General features: G+C 40.2%; 1 protein-coding gene across 14 annotated transcripts in view; it reads right to left on the reverse strand.

Annotated features, from left to right (window-relative positions):
- The window catches only part of LOC108104175 (mucin-5AC), a 29,602-nt gene extending 8,104 nt beyond the window's left edge, over positions 1–21,498 (reverse strand). For 3 of the 14 annotated variants that reach the window (XM_017210094.2, XM_017210087.2, XM_017210091.2), the window contains exons 1-8: positions 21,408–21,498; positions 20,337–20,429; positions 6,317–6,873; positions 5,695–5,891; positions 2,890–5,442; positions 1,847–2,363; positions 1,264–1,310; positions 546–1,007 (exon numbers count right to left, since the gene is read on the reverse strand). In XM_017210094.2, coding sequence (XP_017065583.2) covers positions 546–1,007; positions 1,264–1,310; positions 1,847–2,363; positions 2,890–5,442; positions 5,695–5,891; positions 6,317–6,873; positions 20,337–20,415 — 4,412 coding nt within the window. In that variant the 5' untranslated portion in view covers positions 20,416–20,429; positions 21,408–21,498. The remainder of the gene's footprint in view (positions 1–545; positions 1,008–1,263; positions 1,311–1,846; positions 2,364–2,889; positions 5,443–5,694; positions 5,892–6,316; positions 6,874–20,336; positions 20,430–21,407) is intronic. The other 11 variants (XM_017210096.2, XM_017210089.2, XM_017210099.2 and 8 more) reach the window with 7 other exon arrangements.
- Between the last annotated feature and the right edge of the window lie 920 nt (positions 21,499–22,418).

Consider the following 22,418-nt stretch of genomic DNA (forward strand, 5'->3'; position numbering starts at 1 on the left):
TCCTATTTGCCTAGCCTTTTGGTTCTCAAATTCAAAATTATTTAGTTTGTGGTTATTTCTTTAGAGTGGGCTGCACACTGAGACCTCGGAAAATTACGAATATATACATGCTCATGCGTACTTATATTTCGCGATCTTATGGGTAGTCATGCAATGGATATGAGTACTTAATCACATTACAGGAGAACATAAAGAAAGTGATATGAGTTCGAACAGTAAACAGAGTTTTAAAATGATGACGAAATGCAGCACTTAGGTACATAACTCTCATTAATAGCCCGAAACAAATCTGTTGCTGCTGTAGGTAACTGTACAGATACAACAACTTCCTAATCAAAATTGTTGAGTGTAACTGTTTTTTTTGCATAAAGTGGTAAACCAATTTCAAAGCTACGCGCGGTTTGCGTCTAGAAGAGCTTAAAAACTATTCAAATAACTATAAAGCCAGCAGATGACTGAGTTGCAATTGCGGTGAATGGCTACTGATAAAAAAACTATAGGTCAGACGGCGTTTCAGGGCGCTATCGCGGGGCTATTGAAAATACCTTGAAAGTTTTTTTGTTGTAGGTGGTGGAAATGGCGTGGTTGTTGTTGTGGATTTTGTGACCTTAATAGTTTGTGTGGAGGTGAAGGAACTCTTGGTCGGGCTCTGGCTAGGTGCTGACGTTGCTTTTGTGTTTTGTGATCTAGTTGGTGGCACCGTTGTGGTCTTGCCGGTAGGACCCACAACATTGTTGTTCAGATCATTATCATCCGTATCGGTGACGGGCCTTGGCTTGGCTCTAGTCAGTGTGCGTTCGCTTTGGTCGTAGTCCTCTGCTGACCCATAAGTGTACTCTGCGGAAGTGGAGTAACTATAGTCGGCTGGCCCGAGATCCGAAGCATAAAATGTGGTAAGCGTGTCGTAGTGGTTAGGAACGTTAGGTCTGGAGGCCGGCGTCGTTGAGGATGAAGGACTCGAAGGAGTAACACGTGTATCCAGCTTTTGTACGACCATCTGTTCTGCCCTGATAGATAAATGTATTGTGGTTTGGTGTATACTTATTAGATTGGCAGTAGTGTCTAAATTTTGATGCTCTGTGTGGCTGTTTGTGTTTATTAAGTCATACGCTATGCAGGTTTTTAACTAGATATGAGGAACAAATTCTAATGAGAACTCAGTTAGCCTAAATTGCTTTGCAATGTTGACTGTATCTTGGAAGAGAAGCCAGCTTGAGGAATGACGAGGTGTTAATAAATTTAGTTGATATAACTGTTACTTACCTTTGGGGTGAACGTGTCGGTTGATCGTACATATTTTCCTGCTCGATCTAAAAACAGATAAAAATGTTATATATACTTTTTCATCAATGATTACCATTTAAAAAAATCGTCTATATAATTGCAAGAGTTGAGTATCGAGGCCTAATATTTTTTCACCGAGCCCAACCTAAAATATGCTATAACGTATAAGGACAATGTATCTGCCATCTGTTGGTAAAACATTATATTTAAGAATATTTCCCAACTCGGTAGTCACTGTCCGTTTAAAGTTTTAAATTTTTAATTTCTTAAAAATTTCTTAAAAAACATGCTCTATACATGCATCACTAGAACCTGGACTTTTAATTCAAGTTTTTTTTAGAAAAAATCTTAGCGTTCATATGCACAACCGGGAAGACAAGACGACGGGCGTGGCCAGATCAACTCGGCTAGTGATCCTGATTACGATTATATACATTGATTCTAGTGATACTTTTTACGTGTAAAAAATATATAAACAAATACAATTTTTGAAAAATGTAGTTACTTCCAAAATAAAAGCTTACAAATAATATAAATACATTAATATAGCATTTTATTTTACCTGCGTATTAATGCTTTCCTCGTAGTCCGTAGAGTAGGTCAAACTTGGATGGCTACCGTAAGACTGCTTTTGCGGGGGTGTCGGAGTGGCCGATAGCTCTAATGGTCGGTAGGTGGAGTGCGGGACCTGTTGGCGCCCTGTTGGCTGATACTGGGGCGGTGCTGTTGGCTGCTGATCTTCTTGCTGCTGCTGTTGGTACTCTACATCCCTATACAAATCGATATCGTCGTCGTAAACAGAATAATATGGTGAATCATAGGGATGTGGAGGAGCTTGTGCCTGCTGCTGATGTTTCTGTTGTTGCGGTTGCGCTTGTTGGAATGGTGTTGGCTGTAGCTGTTGTTGCTGCTGCTGTTGCTGCTGCGGTGATTGGTAGCCGCCCCCGTGATTAAATGTGGATGCATTGTAGTAGTTTGGATTGGGCTCTAAATGTGGCAATGGAGTTTTTTGCGTAGGCTGTACAAATATATTAGCGAGTTGCGGAGCCCCTAGTGATGACGGTGAGGATGACTCAACTCTGTACAGGTTGTTGTTGGATATTAAAGATGATTTCAATATGAAATGTCGTGTAAATGGCGAAGATTATATACATTGGCAATAATTCACAGCAAATAAGGGAGTATATTATGGAGAGACAATGGTGATGTTCGTAAATAGGAGAGAAAAATGTAAAATAAGATCAAAAACAATTCAATTAATAAAACAAAATAATGAGTACTACGGATGGACAGATAGCAAGTATATGGGAGGTTAGCACAGAAAGTAAGTTAGTAAGTTAGAGTTAAAATAACCCAGTCCAGAACATTTGTTTAGTCAACTGTACAGCTTTGGAAGCTTCAATCCGTAATATTGCTTAGTAGTGGGTCTTAACGTGGACGAATAAACAATATTGCCGCTATGTTGCCGAGCGGGTAGGAGTTTTTAATATATATATGTACATAGAACGCTTGTTTTCTTGTATTCATTGATGTATTGTGTATTAGTGTAGCAACACAATGTAGTTCAATCGACTATCAGGAATTTCACTCTTTTGGTATAGCTACCTGTGTCTTTGTGCGCCTGAGCTGACATGTACAGAGTTTTTTTGTAGGCCGCCCAAGCTGATCTGCTTGCTGGAACCTAAAATGCCAGGGTCATTGTCGGTAAGCGCCTTTTTGCCCTGTTCTCCCTGGCCCGGTGTCATCGTCATCCATTTTTGTTGTCCTCTTGTACGTGTTCGCGTTACATAACGTGTTCGAGATGTTGGCGGAACCTTGCTGGAGGATATTGGCCTTGGATTGGAGGTTGGACGCAAGTTACTTGGGGTGGTGGATACTTTAGTAGTAGTGTGCTCAGTGTTAGACTCTGGGAGCTGAGGTAGCCGCTGCTTGAGTTCCTGGAAGATGTCGCTAGGAAAACTAATGAATGAAGGCACACCGGCCTCGGCAGTTGGTTGGCTTAGCTGTGAGAAATTGGGAAACGGACGTCGGGTGGTCGTTGCCTCCAGGAATCCCGTCTGGAAGTTTTGTCGTAGTTTTCCTGGCGACTCAGTAATAGGAGCAGCTGTAACAAACTGTGGCCGGGGAGGGGCCATAGTCTCAGACATAGGCATATAAGGAGGCATTTGAGACGGAGGTTGTATGTCCTCATCCTCTTCGTAATCCTCATCATAATAGTCGACGCTCTCAAATGTCGTGGTTGTCGGCAGAGTGGTGTTTGTTGAGTTGGAGGCGGGACTTTGACTAGACTTTTGCTTGTTGAGTTGGTTCTGTATGCCCTTGATAAAATTCTCGTAGCCCTTCAGAGCTTTAGTTGTAGTCGGAGTGACAGGCGTGGGCACAGTGGTCTTGCCTCTAAGGCGTGTTTTGGAAGCCAACGGACTCGATGTAGTAGAGATTTGGGTGGTTGAAGTCGTGCTGCTGGTTGAACTTGAATTGTCTGCTGTAGGTCGACGAAAAATCAGCGCATTACGCAGGTTACCATTCTCATTTACATTACTACCGTCCGGCTTAAAGTACTTGATCAACGGTTTTACAACTGGATTAACATTAGCCAGATCGCTGGCCTTAAGGTTGGCCATAAACTCCTGAATGTTGAACTGAAAATTCGTCGCCTTTGTCGTAGTTTTGGGCACATCGCGAAGAGGCGCCTCCGTGGTGACGATTGATTTGGTGAAGGTCTGATAGGACTCTGGCACCGTGTTGTTGCTGGCGTAGGTAATGCCTACGGGAGTGTGCGAAAAGTCACGAAACGGAACCTGCTGCAGACTATTGGGTCTGTTGAAGGCCAAATTTGGGGCCGATATCACTTTAATGCTCTGGGTCACCTGCAGCGGCGTCACAGGAGGCCTCACTTTGACGGCAGCAGGACCGATCTGATTCGGCGCTATGGTGCTAAAGACGCCCTTCATTTTCTGGTTGGCTTCAAAGTTATACTGAAAGTAGTTGCTCTCCGTCGTGCTGCGTTGTCTGTCAGCAGTGCCAATGCTGTACTGGGAAACCAACTTGTTTGGGTAGTTGGAAGTGTAGGGGCTTTGGTCAGGTTTCTGGTTGTTGAAAAACCCACCCATCGTGCTGTACTGAAAGTTTGGAGTAACTTGCTGTGTGGTCTTTGGGTCTAATGAAAGGTAGTGGGTGGAGCTGGCTGTGGGAATAGCCGTTGTCCCTGCAACGGGGGCTGGGCTCACGGGCTTATTGTCCAGATGAAAGTATGCAAAGTTTTCTGCCTGGAGATGCTTGCGCCGTTCCTTTAACTCTTTTAGCTGTTGTATCAGGTAGGGCAGCAAATCAGCCATGCCGGAATGCTGTGGCAGATTTTTTGGGGGTCGTGGACTACTGGGATCTGTGCCTGCAGCTCCATAAAAGCTGCCTGAAATGGGTCGAAAGTCATCTTCCAGCGTTGGTGGGGGCAACGACAGGTTGTAGCCAGTGTAGACCACTTTTGGCTTTTGCTGGAGAAGTGAACCAGGTGGACCCACTTGCTGCTCCTGGTGCTGATACGCGTGGTAGCCGGGACTGAGCCCATTATAGTTGTGATTGCCATATGTAGGTTGGTTAAGCGCAGGATTGGGGGGCGTGAGGAAAGGATTGTAATTTCCGAAACTGTACCCAGTTTGCTGAGTGTACTGTGAAGGAGGGGCTGCGCCGATGGCACGGTAGTTTTGTCTCGGCCACTTTGAAACGGGACGTAACTGGCGGGGTCGCCTCTTTGACTCGTTCGTAGCCACATCATCCTCGTCTCTATCTTCATCTAACAATTCTTCACCCTCATCAGCTATTTCTTCGTATTGAAATTCCATTGCGGGCTGGCCAACATCTTGACTGATCTTTGAAGAGTATTTACGTGGATTAGTGATAGTCGGTGTTTCGTCATCATAGCGTTCTTTTGCATTGTTGGAGCTCGCAATTTCGCTACTATCCGGAAGTGTTGTGGGGCTATTGGGCTTCACAGATTCTATTGAAATGTGAGATTCATTGGAACTCCTACTTTCTTTGATCTCTGTGGGCACAGCTTCCATGACTAGGGCTTCAAGGTCGCGGCGTTTGCGTTGCCTACCTTTATTGAGTCGGTTGCTGGACAGTTCGTAGTCTAACGTCTGGTCGTTGTCCAAGCTTTCTCTGTTTGTGTACAGAATTTTTTTCCAAAAGCAGTACGGTTGTCCGAAGTTTGAGGTCGAAGTGTGCATATGTCGGTGTCGGTTGGAGCAAGATAAAGAGATAGTGCAGTATGCGTTGCATGAGAGAAAATAGCATGTATTACGATAAGTTGCGTAGAATTTTAAGTTTATTTAGTATCAGTAAGAAAGTTGCATCAATTCGAAAGCGACGATGGATGAGAGATAAGCTACTTGCAGTAGAGTGACTTCTTACCTGTAAGCTGTTCCAAATGCATACGATCCAATTTTTCCTGATTGAGGGATGGCATTGATACTGGCTTGGTGAATAATACCATCACGATCACGTTGCACTTGACTAACGGTACTGGGTTGGCCGCGATACACTCTCTGCTGGCGATCGGACTCCTCTTCTTCCACTGGCGGCAACGTCTCTTGTGCATCTGTATAAAGCTTAAATAAAAGATATGTGTATTTGCATTTTTGTGTTCTCATCCCTACAATAAATTAATTACAAGTAATTTTATTCAGAAAAACGTTTTCTTTAGTTAGCTTAAACAATAGGGAACGCTAAAGGTTTAATTTTCCACTACAGGATATCCGTTTAAGTGAATAACATAAAAAACTTTATATATTTTAGAACTTTCTTATAATACTTTTGAAAGGGTAAAAAAAAAAAAAAAAAAATAAAAAAAAAAAAGAAAAAAAAAAAAAAAAAAAAAAAAAAAAAAAAAAAAAAAAAAAAAAAAAAAAAAAAAAAAAAAAAAATTAGTAATTAGTAAGGAAGAAAAAAAAAGAAAAAAAAAAAAAAATAAAATTAAGGGGCATCATAAGACCACGGATTTTGTTTAACTTCCTAACAAAAAACATGAACTCACCTTTGCTATGTCCTCTTGGGAATTGATCAAAGGTTTCGGTTGACCACGCGATGTGATCACCGGGTTGGGTGGAACTCGTAGTTCTGGTGGCGGAGGCGGTATGTGCTGCACCTGTGCCTGAATAACCTGTGGCGGTGAGCGATGATACTGCGGTGCTACCGTGGGCGCCTTCTGCGCGCCGGCCGGGCTGCTGAATGCGGCACCGAAGCGCACCCGGCTGGGCACATGCTGCGCTTGGCTGTGTGGTTGACTCTGGCTCTGACTACGTGCGGGGCCGCGATCCGAGGATGTGTCCAACAATTCGCAGCCCACGTTCCGCGGCCAATCGCACGTCTGCAGCTCGTGCGAGTACATCAGACCTCCAGTGCAGCTCTCGAGCAGAGCTCCTCCGAAAACGCACACATAGTATTGGGTGCAGTCAGAGGGATGCGGGTAGTAGCCGAACTCCTCGGGACATTCGAAGCTAAGGCCATTGGAGTTGATGGGCTTGACGTTGGTGCCAAAACTACGAGAGTTGGTAACGTGGGAGGTTCGTTTGTTTTGTGCCTCTGTGGATCCTGCAAAGATAATACGATTAAGTATATTAAAAATATATTTAATTGTTTTAGGTCTTTTCATTAGTATGGTTTTGGTTTTATATGAATTCAAAAGTTTTTATTTCTAGATTAGTTTCTAATTGCCAACACGATAATACCTTAAAGACATTTGTATATGTGATGGCATGAAACTGGACAAAAAAGTTATCTTAACAAACGATAAAGTTAATTTGTATTACCATGGTCCAGTTTTAACACTGCCTTATGAATCATTAAAAGTTCAGTCGCCCCAAGGTTTTGATCAGAACGTAATTCTTTTCATTGTGTTATTTGTGGAGCCTCGGCCCTCGACTCCGAAATGTTAATTAAGAAACGATATCCCACGTATCTGAGACAGAACGACACTTGTGTTTGCATATAAGAACGAAATAAACGGCCTTTAAGATGATCAGAGTATAAAAACAAAACGAGCGTGTGCCAGATTTTTTTTCAAATAAAAGTTATGCTGCATAAGAATTTAATCTTATATACCTTGGATATATCTATATATCTTCTTTACAAACTTATATGCAAAAGTTCACTTGCACGTGCCTAAGCTGATATCAGCATGGATGACATTTGTGTTAGGTAGCCCAAAGTTTACAGGTCCATTGTTGATTGTTTGTTATTGGCCCCGTTTCTTGTTAAAGCGTTTGTAGTACTACTGCTTTGCAATTTGACTTTCTGCTCCACTGAACAATACAAGTATACGCTCTGGTATTACAACCACGGCTAACGTTAAGGCCGTAGTTAAAGCTAAAATCGATGTTATGACTGAGGATTGACTTTGCTGTTGTTATGCAACATTCAGTAATTCGACAATAGATCTGTTTGGTTTTGTTTGACGATTGACGTTTGCGTTGCAATATATTTCATTTCCACTTGTTGCTCAATGAGTGGAGCGAATAACTCAGCCCCAGTTTAGGATCTCCCATCTCAATTCAGAAGGACTGTCCAGCTTGTCCAATAAATTTGTTCCATAAAATGACAAACTTGACTTTCAAGCCAGTCGTAAGCCGCAATAAAAATGGCCCTAATGGCACTTTATCAAGCCTCTGGTTGCTCCAAACATTATAGATGAATATGCATCGGGCTTCAAACACTGACTGAAGATCAGCGTGAGGTATTTTATTATAAATTTATTTGATTGCGGTCGATCGAGGGATTTTGAGCATTGAAAACAAATTAAAATGTCGTATCTCTAAACGTTGAATATTTATGGGTGTCTTGGGTGACATCAGGTGATGCTAGATTTAATTTAAAGAGTGTGAGTCTAGAAAAAGAAACTGTGTATCACAGGCGTTTCCGACCAAGGTGTAAATTTATGCAAAAGACCATTTTTATACCCGTTAATCGTAAAGTAAAATGCGCAGCATTATGCGCAGCATTATGGGCGCTAGCATAATTGTTTTGAAATTGATTATCAGAGTAACGGGTATCTATTAGTCAAGGCACCCGACTATAGCGTTCCTTGCTTTTATTGTTGTCGCCACATTTACCGATGGGTGATGATATCCATGCTGGATTTGGCCAAAAAGTAGTGAAGTCGTAAGTTGGTTTGGTGAGGTGGCATTTCAACACGGCCACCGGCCATAAAATTGGCAACCGCCAATAGCATTGCCAAATTTAGACAAATGGCGCGAACCATTGCACTAATTGCCACCTCGTTTGGCAGCGTCGGATGTAGCCTCGAGATCTGATTTATGTCGATCGTAATTAGCTTTTTGACCACAATGTGGTCAATGGATAAATAGAGCTTGTTAGGGCAAATATAATAATGTCGTAAAAACTCTTACGTAAGTTGTCTTGTATGTATCAATTATAATGCTTCTAAAACTTTTAAAAACTCCGCAAGCACAATTTCTTTCTTATTTAAATTAAAGTGAAAAGTGCCTTGTCCAACAAAAGTTGTTTTGCACCCAGTAATAAAGTCGCTGCCAGTTTGTCTACCTTAAATGATAGCTCAATTTCTTTTTCGCGTTTGAACTTTTAATTAAAAGTAGCTGACCAAAGGAGGGCCCTCGGTAAGTTTGTTGCCTAAGTCTTTTGATTCGTTGGGTGCGGTCCGCAATTAAACGCACGCGCAGCACACCCGCAATACGGAAATATAAAATACCGGCTGCCTGCCCAACTGGTGGGTATTTGTTCGTTTTCATTTTCAATTAAAAAGTCATGGAAAGGGGCCTAACGCTAAATAGGTGATGGTAAAGGCGAATGACCCATTTTGTATTGCATTCCAAAATTTCTTCTACATTTTTTTATATCTTTTTTCATCTGGCCCCTCAAGCTAAATATTTATTCGACTTTACATAAACCATCAGAAAACAGTAGCTTTCGGTAGATTTGGTTCTAAGTTAAATAAAAATAATTCATTTCATCTTTTTCGACAGCATCTCTTCATGTCTTTGGAATTAACAAATTTTGGTTTTTGCATTTATAAGCATGGCAGATCTGGGGTGCTTGGAAAAAAATTAAATAATCACCATGAGCAGCATTCGACAGCAGAGTACATATTTTCATAAGTACCACAATACAGGAAATATGCAGCATTTACTCTTGCCTCTTGTGTCGGGCCCGGTTGCTTTCCTTTTCATAGCCGTGGGCCACATTCAAATACTAAGTGGAGCTGCGGCCATAAGCGTTTTTGGCTATTATGCAACAAGCCTATCGACTGGCTTTTTATTGGCACACATACTTGTACATTCGACAATGTACTTTCAGCTGTCTGTGCAGTGGTTCGATTTTTCTCCCAACTTTTTTTTGGGGGAGAATGCACCAATTCGCGGACCAAGCAAAATGCTTTGTCGGCGGAGTTACATACTCTCATCAGAGCAGACTCGCTTGCTGCGAAGTCTACACAGTGGATTGCCTTTAACCGTCTTGTCCTAACAGTTTTAAATGGACACATGCCTTTATTTTCGGATATTGTTATTTTTTGGTTATCCAGCTTATTTTTATATTTGATATTTTATTTTTATATCCTGCGATTTGTGTTCCTACATTTAAAAGTCTAACCAATAGTTAACTGATGTCTAAACAGAAGCATATCAAAAAGATTGTTGTTGGGCTGCTTTATTGATTGGCCACCTGTACCAAGTCATCAGCTATATACTCAAACAACTTGACTTTCGAGGCACGCAACAGAGTTTAGAGTAAGCGCAGCAGGCCGGCCAGTCTGTGCACTCGTTATGACTGGCAATATGACACTTGTGGCACACGATTTTATCAACTGGCAACTTTTCAAAATGTTAATTGGCAGCAAACTTTCAAATAATATTAAAAATTGTGTTGTCGCTCCCGATTTCTAGTGCTGTGTAATTCCTCCTGGTCTACTAGAGATCTCAAATGTAAAAAACAGTTTAAAAACTTGAAATACAAATGGACTGTTCTAGGGAGTTGCGCCTCGACCACATTCCGGGTCTTAGTTACATTTGCATTCGAGTTGCTCGAAAGTGAATGTTGGCCAGCATAGGCAAACAAAAAGATCAAGAAAACAGTTTGAAAGTAGGTCAAACTGAAAATGTTACATAACCGTCAGACAGGCAACGCGGTACTCACTACCAAGGCATTCATGCTAGCTTCTCTGTGTGTGTTAGTAACTGTGATCGTTTCGCTTGTGGTAGCAACTGCAAAGCCAGCACCAACGCCGCATTGTGGTGCAAGGCCCGCTTCCAGCCACACCCATTTTAAAATCGATCACTTTTGCTTGCTGCAACTGCAACCATTCGTGTAGGCACTGGCAATCAAGTTTGGTTTATACTAGCGAGTGGACGGTATCAAGGATTGGGAATTTGAAAAGCTTTGGCTAAAATCTAGCTAGAGCGGTATTGGATGCTTTATCGGATTAGAAATGGGAATGAAAACTTCGGAAAACAAAGCTTGAAATGCGCCACGAATACGAAACTGATCTATATGTTGTTCGATGCTTCTGAAACAGTTCCAGGGCGATTTGTTTTATTTGTGCGACTACAAAACTTCGTCTTTCGAAAAATCATCGAGAGTATACGCCCATCAAAATGATGATTTAAAGTTCGCCTTGACCGAGGCGCATCTTTTCCAGCTATTGAAGCTTGTATCGCCTCCCATCTCGTGCCTGTGAATGTCATGGTGTATCCCGCAGTTACAAAAACAAAACAAGAGAAACACCCAGAAGTGGGTAATGACTGTAACAAATTGCAAAGGCAACAAACGATAAATTTGGCGAAACATCCAACAGATAAGTAGTTAACACGAAGGAAACATTTACAGCGTATGAATGGCAAAAGCCAAAAATTTACATACAGTAAAAAACGTATGCTTCAGCAAATTGCGGTTCACCTCGTCGTTAGCTGTTTACCGTTCAGTTCAAATTGAAAGGAAAACACCCCCACTTCTCTGGTACAGGTCAAGGTACTCCTCATGTCAGATGGGCTCTTATTTTCTTCTTCTGTTTTTAGCGTTTCGTGTAATTCATATGTATTAAAGTTTCCGTGCTGATATATTGCATTTATGTAACATAAAGGACGACGGCATCTACTTCTTCTTCAAGATGTTTTAAAAACCTTACTTATTCGGCGAATAAAAATTTACTCGTTGTGTAAAAGAGTTTATAGAATTCTGAGGTCCTTCTGTCTGAGCTGGAATGGGCAAGTCGATTTTAGGGCTGGGCTGGCTAAATTTATAATAAATCGGTCTCACCCATTTTAACACCCACAAACGGCGAAAGTGTTTAATTAATGCGGCTGCCGAGTTGAACCAAGGTATGCAAGTTTGTTTAAAGTTCAAGCTGGAACATATAGTTCCGCTTATTGTGTGCCGAATTACCGCTTCCGCTTTTCACAATCGCTTGAAATAATTAGCTAGTATGAATTTTTAATTTCTTACTATTGAAATAGGACAACGCCACTGAGTTGGAACTCACAGGTGGGGCCAACAGTCCAATACATGCTTTATAAACATGCGCCGCAGTTGTATTGTTTTGACATAATGCAATTAACGTGCTGATTTTGACATTAAATCGCTTTTCAGTAGATGTTTGTGAGATTTTAAGGTACCTTAAATCGAAATCTTCCGCATTTAAAAGGTTTTGTGCTTAAACATTGCACTCACTGTACAGAATAACACTTTTTTGTGCATATCTGAGAGGACACTAAAAAGACAACTACAAGATCAAGAGGATATTGGAGAGAATTGGTTGTGACTGCTGTTTCACTTAACTGACTGTTGAGCTGAGTGTGGTTGGGCAAAGGCGTTATTACATTTAAAGTTAAGCCTCATACTATAAAAACTTGAAGTACATTTAAGGCATTTTGTTTTTCGTATCGCACTAATTGCAGCTGGGAGATATACATTGTTGCGATTTCATGTCAATGATGTAAGCAAAGAGGCCAGCATCATAATGCGTCCAGGGCACTCAACGCTGTTCTTAGTCTAACCGTCGTTATTCCCGTTTGAGTTACACACATGCAAACCGTAATTAACATTCCATAGCATAGTAGATTTCCCGCAGCTTACTAGGGCGTTATGGAAGACTAGCCGAAAGGGATATATATCATTCTTTGGCAGTGATTTTGATAGGATAAAATGCCAACTGAAATATCACTTGGGTACCTGGATTTTTTCTGAAGTGTGCTTTTTATCGAATCCTGAGATCTCAGCTTTGCTAGTGATGTTATTAGAGATAAAATTTTAAATATTTTCCAGCATTAAAAAATATTTATAGTCTGCGGTTGAGCAGGTAACGTCAGCGCAAACCCAGTTCAACTTCTCCTTCAAAGTTTAATATTGTGGGCGACTGCTCATGGCATATAATGCTTATGCCAAAAACAAAAAAGCAAAGTCCGTACTCGTAAGCAAGCGACTTAGCCTTAGAATCCAAAAGTGAGCGGCTTGTCGGCTTCACGATTGGACCTACAATTGCTATTTTTCTTGGTTTGGTCTATATTCCATTTTGGGTGTGTCCAAAATGGAAAGGTTCGGAGCAAAAAGCAGCTAAAGTTCGGCAAACTTATAATTTTTTAAGAACAACTGGCAGGCCGATGTATTTAAGTTACGTAGCATTAGTTACCTGAAAGATCGAATTAAAATTAAATGAATCTAGAACCAAAAGTGCGATAGACATTTTAATTGCACTGACAGAAAATGATGTTGGAGTTAGCTTGGTATAAAAAGTTATCACAGCTCCGCTCAAAAGGTGAGTCAGAATTCAGGGTCACAAAACGTCTTGTCGTGGCTATTACCAGCTGTGGTCTATAAAAGGCGGTGGTTTCGTGGCTGGCAGTTGCGCAATTGCCGTCGCCAATGTGATCTCAAGCAAGCCGAATAAAACAGCAGCAATTCTGTCTAACCAATTATAACAGAAAAAATCGACTATAGCAAAAACATTTATACCTAGGTAATAAAATTTAAAATTGAACTGAATCTAATAGAGTAAATCAGCTCGGTTTGGTTGTTGTATCAGTATACCAGCTCTATAATATGCCAAGCCCAAGCAGTAAAACGAAACTGAAAGGTTGCTATAATAGCATTAGTAAAGTGTGGTTTCATAATTTTTTCATTTCCAGCCGCCGTTCCCGAGCGTTTGAAAGAACTTTTAAATAAAGCTATCGCCTACAGATTGTATGCAGCTATTAGCTGACGTGACATCTCTTTTTTCAGTTGTGCAACACTAAAATCAGTCATATTAGGCTGATATCGAATCCATATTAATTTGCAACTAATTGCCTGTACTGAGTCTAACATTTCACCTTGGCTAAGACAGCAATGATTGATTTCTTTCACCGCTGTAAGCTTAGTTCTACCTCAACTTTATAATCAAAGATTTTATTAGTTGTTTGAGGATCTGTTGCGTTGCGGAACTCATCGGATCTGGTTGCTTGCTTAAAAATTGTGAAAGCTAATAGCAGGCCCCTGGGAAGTCATTCACTAACAGACCTCAATTAGTTGCAGCCGCGGTTAAGTTTTTCTTTATCCCTCTATAAGAAACAAAAGACTTAATCTACATACATACATGACTTTTGTTTAAAGGTGTGAGATTTTCAACTTTAATATCTAAATAACCTTTCCAGCATGTATTCATGTGTGGTGTGACTGATCTGATTTCTTACATTATGTCGGTGCGCATGAGGGTTCTCATTTTGTCCTAAAAAGGTCCCAAGGTTCGACCTCCTACTTTAATTCATTAACGTAGTACGCAGAAAAAACGCGGATTGGCAAGTATTGTGCAGCTGGGCGCTGGGTGTGAACTATTAATATTATTTATAACAGTTAAGTTAAAATTATAAATTCACGCTTAACTTAAAGGTTGAAGCTTTAGTAACTAAGGCCTTTAGCTTATTTCGTTTACATGGTCTAGGTATGGTTAAATAATGAAAATATCCATGTTTGCCTTTTTTGTTCCAAAAATACCTTTGCTAACGTCTACAGGTGACCTTAACCTTTAGCGTTTTTGGCTCTGCCAAAGAGTAAACATGAAAATGGAAAAAGACGTCGGATAATTTGCATAAAATCAAATACAAAAGTGATGCTCAGCGAAAACCACTTGACTTGTTTCAGGCTGGCATGAATGCTAGAAAAGGGGGAAGAAACAGGGAATCCCGAAACATTATTACCGCTGACAACATTTCCTAAATCCACAGCGTTATTGGGAAATGTTTGGACTTCAGATAATGTTAACACGTCGATAGCGCGGAACCCCAGCCGCACCTTATCCACACTGTCGTTGAACTTGAATCGATGGCACTCGTTTGGCAAGTAAAAGTAACCAGTAAGACCAGCAAATACACCATTTACATATTACAACAACAGTGCAGTGAAAAATAAATTAAATAATGACAGAATATTAAAAAAAATGACGAGCACTAAGCTATTATTCAGGACATTGCAATGACAGGGACTAACATCCTTTTTTTTGAACTCTTTAAAGTTGAGGATGTGGAAAAAATATTGCTTAAGGGTGGAGATTGTTACCTTGCTTGATTAAACAAATCCGAAAATGCTTTTAGGCGTCGCAATTAAGTTTTATAGTTTCCTTGTAGGTTCCGAGAAAAAACAGACGTGGAAATAGCAAAGACTATATCTGAACACCCAAGATGCCAAGGAGAAGCAGGACAGCCTATGCTAAGTGACCCAATATATTAAGCTCGAAAATGTCTTCCACTGTAGATCTGCTCTTCACCGAAGATATTAACCCAATAAATTGCTGGGGCTGCTACGGCAATTGAGTCTGTGCGTGCTTGGGCTTGATACAACAAAGCTTTATTAAAAGCTTTTAATTAAGGCGTCTAATTGGAAGTACAAATACAGTGAAGGCCAGAATGCAAAGTCAAATTATATTAATACAAGCAAAATCAAATCGAGGAAAATTAAAAGTATTTGAAATGACAACGTATTTAAAAGATGTATAAAACATAAATTAGTGGCATTCATAAACATTTTAAGACGTGATGGAGACTTATCTATCAAACAATATTTGCGCTGAACGAATGCATGTGGGAACAAAACCGAAGCTACGGATCGGACAACTAAAGTCAAGGGCGCAACTGATTTCTGCTGACAGAATTGGACTGTGTTTGGAGCTGTGAACTTGAGTTTACTGTCGGAGATTATTTGCGCTTCTCGTGATCACATGTCAAGTGTTCCGTAATAACGGACTTTTTCTACCTTCCTTTTTGTTTTGTACTTCAGCTGTTTTATTGGGAACTTTCGATGATTCGGCGTTGATTTACTTTACCGTAGCCTGGCATAACACGGTGACTAATCGATATTTGGTCTTCGCATAAGCGGATATTATTTGTTCGCTGCTAGTTGTCTGTGGATTACTATCCGGTTTGCTTGATTGCTTCGGTATACCAGCCCGAAAAATTAATCTTCCGATAAATTATGCGTATTTTAAATATTGTCTTTGCCAATTCAGCTCTGTAAAAGATTCAAACCTTATCCGATGATATTTTGATACGATCAGATGCTAACAAAAGAATTCAAGGCCTATACATTGTTGTCAGTAATTCGAAGCCTAGCTCACACAACCTGTTGGCTTTTAAATAAATTATTGTTTCAACTGGTAACATAAGCTCTTAGAAAATAAGTCTTCTTGCTAAAAATCATATTGTTTTAAAATGTACGTTATTTTAAAATACAGCCTACGTTAGGTAATGCCATAAGATATGAGACATGGGTGAAGTGCATAGATGGCTTATCTGTGGAGGGAAACCACGTCTACGAATAATGGAGTGGAATACGATGGCAATGCTGGCGCTGCGAACACCGATGAAATATGTCTGTCGTGCAATCAGACTAAAAGAATCTCGTAAAGTAAAAAGCAAGCTGTACGCAGCGCGAAGGTCTGCATTGCACAAAAAAGAACTGGGAGTAAAGTACATTGTTACCCAGTCCTACGCTTGTCGCCTCTATATTTATGCGACGCCTTCGGGTGGAATCAGAATAAATTTATGGCATTTTTAGGTTTGAATAACAGATGAAACATTTTGCACTGGTATTTTGCCGAATGATTACTTTATCTTTTCTGGAATACAGTAAGAAAAACTTTTAAATCATTGCTGTTTTAAACGCAGATGTATTAAAAGACATGCAGGTCCATAAAATGCATGCATACCTAAAATGACCTTTTCATTTAAATTTTGAATTTTTGTATTTTGAGCTCCAGTAAGTATAAGGTGTAAATCTATTCAACGACATTGAACTATTCGCCCCGGCTGTAAATTAATAAATTTTCTGAAACTCAATCGTTTTCCCACGCTAACTGCGGTTAACTGGACCACACCCCTTCCAAGTGTGAGTGCAGCTGCTCATGGGTGACGGCACCGTGACCATGCAAATTACCCAATCGGGGCCTAAATGTCAACATTTCTGTAAAATAATTGGAGCTACAACAACTAAAGCAGCCCAAGCCCATTTGACTTTTGTGCTGATCGCAGTTACTCTAGCTGCTGTTTAAACTCACAAACCATGAGCTGTGAGCAAGCTATCATAGAGATTATTTATATACCAACTATTTTGGTAATTATATTTATTATATTTTAATTAATCATAAATTATACCAAAGACAGACCGTCGGTGCCCCGCCGCTTTGTGTTTTCCATTAAATAATATAGAACCGCTGTGCCCAAAGGAAGTCTAAGCCTACAGCCCTGTGCGTGAATGGTTCATTTGCCCTGTAACTCATTACATTTGACATCGAACACATAATGAAGCTCCTAACGACGCAGATGAGTGCCGTTATGCAATCGTCGGGCATTGCTAATCGATACTGGTACTTTCAAACTAGTCAACATTTTGTCACTGTGGAGCCGTCAACTTTTATTTAAGCGAGCCCACTAATACGCATCTCACCCAGGCTGTGGTTGGTGAAAGTGAAAGGTGAATAGCACATGCGGTGCTGCAAAATGTTTGATAAATGAAAAATGTTGCTCATCCGAATGTTCCGCAGAAGAGGGGAGCAACCTCACTGCAGTTGGCTTTGGGAGCCTTCAGCTTTAGTTTCGACTTAAACATACTTACGGTCCACGAAACAAAACCAAAACAGATCAAAAAAAAAACGGCATCCCCAACGGCAATCGCGTCAAGGTCGTTGCATTGAGCATCTGCAAAATCCAGTTTATACGAGCTTATTTATTTACCCAAAAAGGAGGCATTGAAAAAACTGCAACCGACATGAACGAACCTTGTGCTTAACTATTGATTGAGGAGGTACTGTTTATAATTTTAGTCTTGGCTGCCAGTCTGAAGCTTAGAGAGTTTAACCGAGCTTTGAAACTATAGAAATATGTATGTATATATTGCTATTACGCTTTTAATCCTAGTTAAAATCAGAGGAAATCCTACTGACTGTAACAGCCCTACTAAAGCATAATAATTGTAAACAAAGTGGATTAAAAATGATATAAGGTCTGTCTCTTAGTAATTAATGTTTTAAACAAATATTATTGGTCTTTAAACTAAATGTTGTATACAATTAAACTTAAACTTAAAACTAGATCCGCAGTCTGCCAAATCAATTACAAGTAATCTAAACTTTGGTGTCAGATTGTTGAATGCAACATGCCTATGGAGCACGCATAAAATAATCATAAAACTTGAAAACTTTTACGCAATCCACACATCCAACTGTCAGACAGTCTTTGTTGTGGTGAAAGAAAAAGAGAGCTATCTTGCCGTAACAGGGCAGGTGTGAGATTGTTAAGTGGAGCAGCGGCTTCGAGCCCCATTTAATTCCACGATACGACGCATAGAGCCGTCAAGAGCTCTGTTCACATAGTTTATGAACGTCGCCAGGCTGAGGCAATGCCTTAATAGATTGCTCATTGCGCAGCGAAAAAAAATTTGCAGCTGAAACATGGTAACATGTGCATTTCAAGGTGAGTAGCACCATTAACACCGAGCTCGTAAGGGCAATCGTTAAGTATAGGGGAAGTTCGGTGTTTGCTATTTGGTGGTCTATTGGTACTCCTCGTACTATGCAGACAACAATTTCAACTCCAATTCAAAGCAAATTAAATGGAGCCTTTCGAAATGCAGGGATTACCATGTCTGTGTGCAAATTTATTCAAGCTTGCCTCAAACTCACTGGAGTATTGCTCGAAAGCGAAAGTGCACCGCTGTGCATGCAAAACGAAGTTGCGCCACTTCGGCGCTCGTACATGCTCGTATAAAGCGTTCAGATTACAGTCGAAGACCTAGCCAAGTAATTTAATAACGATCTTCCGCATGTGCCTAAACTTTCGCACGGTAAGCATTGACACTGCCTTGTGTAATAAACAACTAGATGGTTGGACGAAGGTGTGGTCACCAAGTGGATTTGGCATTGACAACTTGGATAATTCTGTATTGTCGGGCTATTTCTTCTGTCAACTTTCGCCATTGGCCTTTCACAGGCCAACTGGTCAGCATTTGCTTAAGCAATATGCTTTCCTTTTAAAACCAGTAGCTTTACGTTTTCACTGAACGTGATCTAGCAATAACGCATGGAAATATTTCCGTAGGGGCATATTGTGAACATTTTTTACAATATCATAGTTACATCTAGACGATCTGGACTTTTCCCTTTCCTTACCTCTATAAAATTACTTCAAAATGAAGATACCAAAATGCAAATGCAAATCATATGTAAGTACAAAAAATATTTAAAATAAGAAGTCTGTACCGCCCTTTACTGAATAACCAAGCAACAGCCGTTGGTAAAGTATGGTTTGTGGCCGATAGCTAAAATAACCATGCTTAATCACAACATACTAGATCTTAAAGTTCCCGAAATTCCAGCTGGGCATGGCAGAATCGACTCAGTTTTTGATCCTGATGAAACGTATCAACTTAATAACTGTTTTGCTGCATCTTCGTCGTTTGGGTTTCTTTTAAATTTTTGCATATTTAAATATGGACGAATAATTAAAAAAACTGTTTTGCAGATTATTAACAGTTATTATACCAGCAATTTGATCAGTTACAGAGACACACACTCTCACTTTTTCAAACACTTATTTAACTCATTCATGCCATTCAAGTCAGTGTGTTGTATGCAATTAATATCTGTGTCATAAGTCGGTTGGTTGACTGCGGGCTGATTGGCATAACTTACATAACTCCATTACCACTACCTAGCAGTTCGGTGAGTGGACAACTTGGGCTGACCAATTACTTGTTATGCTCGAAATGTTCGATTGTTATTATTTGTTTGTAAATAGACCAGTTGATCTGATCATATATTTATCTGTATACCTAATTATGTTTTCCCATGCATAAAAACTCCAACTGGTATATCTATTTACGTTGAAACGCGAGCCTTAGAAAGTGATTAGTGTGAAGATGCTCGGATGCCAGCGTCTTTTTTGACTTATTCCAAGATTTTAAATTTGACATCACATTTTGTGAGTTCAGACGAGTTTGTCGGCAGATGCTAAAACAAGTTTACCTTCTTTTGCGGAACAGAATATTTCCATAACAAAGTCCCGAATATGTTTGAGGTGAAGCAGAATAAGCGTTAATCATGCACATATAAACATTCCATTCAGCCAAAGATAGAATACAGTAAGGAGAAGACCGAATTTTGAATGTATTCTCTCCTACTTTTACTTTTATATAAGCCTCCCAGATGATTTAACCAAAGGTTTGAGAAAGGTTGTTTATGGTTTTGTTTATCTAAATTAGTCTCACTAAAACCGTGTTCCTCCTTTTCTAGTCTAATATATAAAATAAAAAAATAAATAAATGAAAATTTGTTATCTGCATTTATTAGAGTCTGGACTTGATAACCAGTTTGTTGGCCTGCAAATATTATTTAAGTACATAAACCACAAAATTCGTCTTCACATCTTCTTAAGTACTTTTAGAATCTTCTTTGATATAATGGATAGGATGATTAAGCTATTTCGCGCAATCCCATGCAACTTAGAGACCCATCCTTCATTTGTTTTTCTTGGATGCTGTCCTTCATAAAAGTGGGCATTACTCACCTGTTTTGAATAGCAGTAGGCACAATACCAACAGCCACAGAATGCTTAGTCGACCTTTTGAATAATCCATGTTGCGCATCGTCGAAGCTGTAACTGTAAAATTTCTTGATGTGGTTGGTACAGTTGCATTTTTGGGTTAGTTCACAGAATTTGAAATACCAATAAGCAAGCTCTTGTTTAAAAAACTGGCCGTGGGAGACCAGCAGCGGCAGTGGTGGCTGCCGTTGAGAAAAGCTCTGTTTTGTTGCATACAATTGCTAAATAATTAAGAAGGCAGTGTCGCAATATTTCAATTTAGATTTTTTCGAGCCTTGTGTTACAATTTTCTCGACTATGGGTTTTGTTTCTGCCCCAACTGCGGACTTGGGACTGTGGCTGCACTTTGTTTGAACGCGTTTGTATTGTTGTAAGCCGATTCATTTGCTGCCCCTATTATTCGAGGTTTCGTTTGGCTCTAGACATAGCGACAATGCATAGTTCACACACATGTTCACAGATTACAACACTTAGTTTTTCTCCATTGCTTTTGGCAAACGGTTCGATTTTTTAGTTTTTATTTTGTTTTACACGAGCCGCTGCTGATCACCAGTTAGTTTGCCAGTTGCCATGGATAAGATGGCTTAGCAAAATGCAAAGAGACATCCAAAATAAACATATGACGCTTGCTATGATTCAGATCAGATTCAGTACCCATACGGTACTCGCGAGCACTACAAAATTGGAAACTATGTGCGAGCTTGTCTGGAGCATAGAGAGGAAAATGTGAAGCAAAATAAAACAAAACTTGCACGTTTTTCATTTGTTTGTTGATGCTTGTATATTAAGTGAAAACTTTCTTTTCAACGCAAATCGAGCCTACCGACGCACACGCTCGAGTTGGTTGCCTGAACTCCGAAATGCAGTGTGCCTGCTTTCTATATACATATATAAATATATATGTTTATCTAATTCGAGGGCTTTACTTATATTTCGACGCGTTCATTTGACAATTAATCGCCACGAAATTGGCGGTGGCTCAATGCAATCGGTTCGTTAGCCAAGTCCGGGTGACCCTCGAGCGGTTCTTCTTACCGTACGCTTGAGCGAACCACACGTCCTAATCGAAGCAACTATACAACGCGACTGTGCGGAGTGAGTGTCTCGAGACACTCGGCAAGTTCAGTCAGCCAGTCCGTACCAAGCTTCGTTACCAGTCTTTTTGGCCAAGTTTAGTCTGAGCTACACTCGGCTCCGTCTGCTACTTTACAGTAACAGATTGGTATAGCTGTTGTTGAACCCGCTCGGGTATGCCATCTCTTAAGCTTTTGAAAGTAAGAGTAAAGCTTAAGTTTGTGCCATTACAAACAAAACTACCTTCAAATATGTGGCTCCTGAGCTAATTATATTACAAGAATACCTTTGAACTGTAGACCAAATCGGTTTTTTTATGAATTTGAGCACTAAATTGAGAATTTAGCCCACCGTATCCGATCATTTGCAAACCAGATACTACAAGGCGGGTTACTTGGGTGGCTTTATTGAACACAAACGAAAACCAGTACACCACCACCTCGGCAGCAACCTGCGCCTTCCCTCTCTGATCAAAGAGTTCGGTTTGGCTGGGCAACTATTTACCGTGGGTATTGTGAAATATTGTTACAATTTTAGTTCCATTTTTGTTTTACCAGCAAGTTTGTTGTGCACTTTTGAATCGAATCAGAGAGTTCAGATGGAAGAACGCTTACTACCTCCACCAGGGTTTCGTCGGAATCCATATTAAGCATTATAGCTCTCTACATTACAGCTTAATCATTTTAAGAACAACTTCCACCCAGTCGAACTGTCCTTGATGGATTTGATTTGCCATGCCTCCGTGCATAGCTGAACACTAGCGAATGTCCAACCATAGAATGGAAAGTGAAACCGAGTTAAAAAAACGGCAACGACCAAGAACTGGGCCAAAGCAGCCAACCAAAGCCAACCCAAAGCCCCAAGCAACAGGCCGAGCTTCAGTAAAAGGGGCTCTGGTGAACGGCTGCCTCAACATGTTGGCTTAAGCAAGGCATGAGCATTAATATAATTCTGTATTAATTTATTTATTGC

Source organism: Drosophila eugracilis, unplaced genomic scaffold, assembly GCF_018153835.1.
Source record: "Drosophila eugracilis isolate 14026-0451.02 unplaced genomic scaffold, ASM1815383v1 contig_386, whole genome shotgun sequence".
Classification (NCBI taxonomy): Eukaryota; Metazoa; Arthropoda; class Insecta; order Diptera; family Drosophilidae; genus Drosophila; species Drosophila eugracilis.